Source organism: Chaetura pelagica, unplaced genomic scaffold, assembly GCF_000747805.2.
Source record: "Chaetura pelagica isolate M959 unplaced genomic scaffold, ChaPel_1.0 scaffold132, whole genome shotgun sequence".
NCBI lineage: Eukaryota > Metazoa > Chordata > Aves > Apodiformes > Apodidae > Chaetura > Chaetura pelagica.
In genome coordinates this window covers 29,107-30,933 of record NW_009952709.1, presented here as the reverse complement: position 1 = coordinate 30,933, position 1,827 = coordinate 29,107, and the positions used below count along the sequence as shown (strand labels likewise).

At 55.6% G+C, this 1,827-nt stretch overlaps 1 protein-coding gene across 1 annotated transcript; it reads left to right on the top strand.

Moving 5' to 3' along the window:
• Positions 1-7: 7 nt before the first annotated feature.
• On the top strand, positions 8-211 carry TMEM203 (transmembrane protein 203; the record flags this gene model as incomplete). Its single annotated transcript, XM_009994320.1, has 1 exon — positions 8-211. A coding segment is annotated over one exon (204 nt), but the record flags the coding sequence as incomplete, so codon positions are not given.
• Positions 212-1,827: the final 1,616 nt, after the last annotated feature.

Sequence of the window (1,827 nt, the reverse complement as noted above, 5' to 3'; positions counted from 1 at the left end):
GTCGGTGAGTCTGTTCCAGGACGGGGAGAAGCGCCTGGCCGTGGTGCGGCTCTTCTGGATCCTCACCATCCTCAGCCTCAAGTTCGTCTTCGAGATGCTGCTGTGCCAGAAGCTGGTGGAGCAGGCCCGGGAGCTGTGGTTCGGCCTCATCATGTCTCCCGTCTTCATCCTGCTGCAGCTGCTGATGATCCGAGCCTGCCGGGTGAACTGAGGGCGGGGGAGCAGGCTCTGGGTGCTCACTCCGGACAGAGACATTCCTGACTCTCCAGGGAGCCCGGACTCCTGACAGCAGCTTCTCCCCCGGCGTTCCCGAGCACAGCGGGTAGGCGGCAGGTCCCGCGGGGCCTGGGCTTTGTGTCTGAGCTGTGTCTGGCTTCGTGTTTCTTCAGAAGATCCTTTTGTGCTGCATTCTTATTTCAGGTCTCAGCTCTCAGTGTTAGGCCTCAGGCATCCTGCCCCCAGCACTGGTTGATACCCAGGTTATTTTATTTGAAAATAAATATGCATGGAAGGTTTCCTTTTATTTATATATATTTTTTTATTTTTATTTTTTTTCCCCCTGGAAAGCATTTGTACTTAAAGCTGCTGCCTGGAGAATGGGAATGGCTGGTTGGTTGCAGTGAATCTCATCCCCCCAGGCCCCTGCCAACCTGTCCCCCTGTCCTGCCCCACCCCAGGCCACCTTGTTATGATGCTTCAGCAGCAAAGCTCCTGGGTCCTCTCACTGCCCTGAGCCCCTCATGCCTTCACTGCACTGGTGGGGTTTCATGGGGCTGTGCTCAGAGCCAGAGAGAATTGATGTGTTTATTTTTGACCATAAATGTGGGATTTTTTCTTTGTGTTTCAGATCCATTCCCTAAATACCAAGGTGGAGGTGTTGGGAGGGCAAGGCACAGGGACTGTGTAACCAGCTCATGCTGGTTAGGACATGGGGGTTGGGTCTCACTGAGCCCCAGCTTTGGTGTGAAACACTGTCCCCAGACCCCCAGGATTCCTCAGGGAAGTGCAGATCTGCACGTTAAATGTCAGTGTCACAGGGAGCTCCCAGCTCCAAGGATCCCTCAGTGTCACTTGTGTCCAGCCCCCACCATCAGTGTGTTGTGAGCTGTGGGTCTGTCCCTCACCCCTCTGCCACTGCTGCTTGGGAGCCCAGGCCCAGGTCTCCTTCTCACACCAAGTTTCACAGACCTTTGTACTCTATGGATGATGTTGACTCGGCCAAAGCATTTCCTGGGAGCCAGGGCTTCCCCTCCAGCCTCAGCTGCTCATCCCTGTCCTTGCTCCTGGTATGCCCTCTCTCCTGCTGCTTTCAGGATCTGTTTTGGGCAGGTGGGATCTTGAGATGGAAAACTGCTGGAGAACCAGGTCTGCAGGCCAGGGTCGATCAGCAGAGGCCTGAGGAAGCACCAGATACAGGTTTGTGGGGCTGATGCTCTGATGACTAGGAAACAAGTGGCTTCTCCCTAGCAGGTGGGTGGGCACTGCAAGGAGGTTTCCCACAGGTGACCACGGTCCCCTTGTGCTGCTGCCTCATCCTGGCTGTCACAGAGTGAGGGTGGCAGAACCAGAGGTGTTCTTCAGCAGGATCCATAAGCTGACACAGATTTAGCCCATACTGGGGCTTAGCACCTGCTGCACAGTGCTGCTGGCATCAGGGTCTGGTACTGGAAGTGCAGGACAGGAGCACCCATCTCGCTCAGTCCTTGCACACCGTTAGGTGGCACTGGGCCCTGAGCCCTGGGACCTGTCTCACAGGAGCTCCTTCACTCCTACTCCACCTTGTGATGTGGTTTTCCAGGGCTTGATGTCACCAAAGTGCAGCCAGAA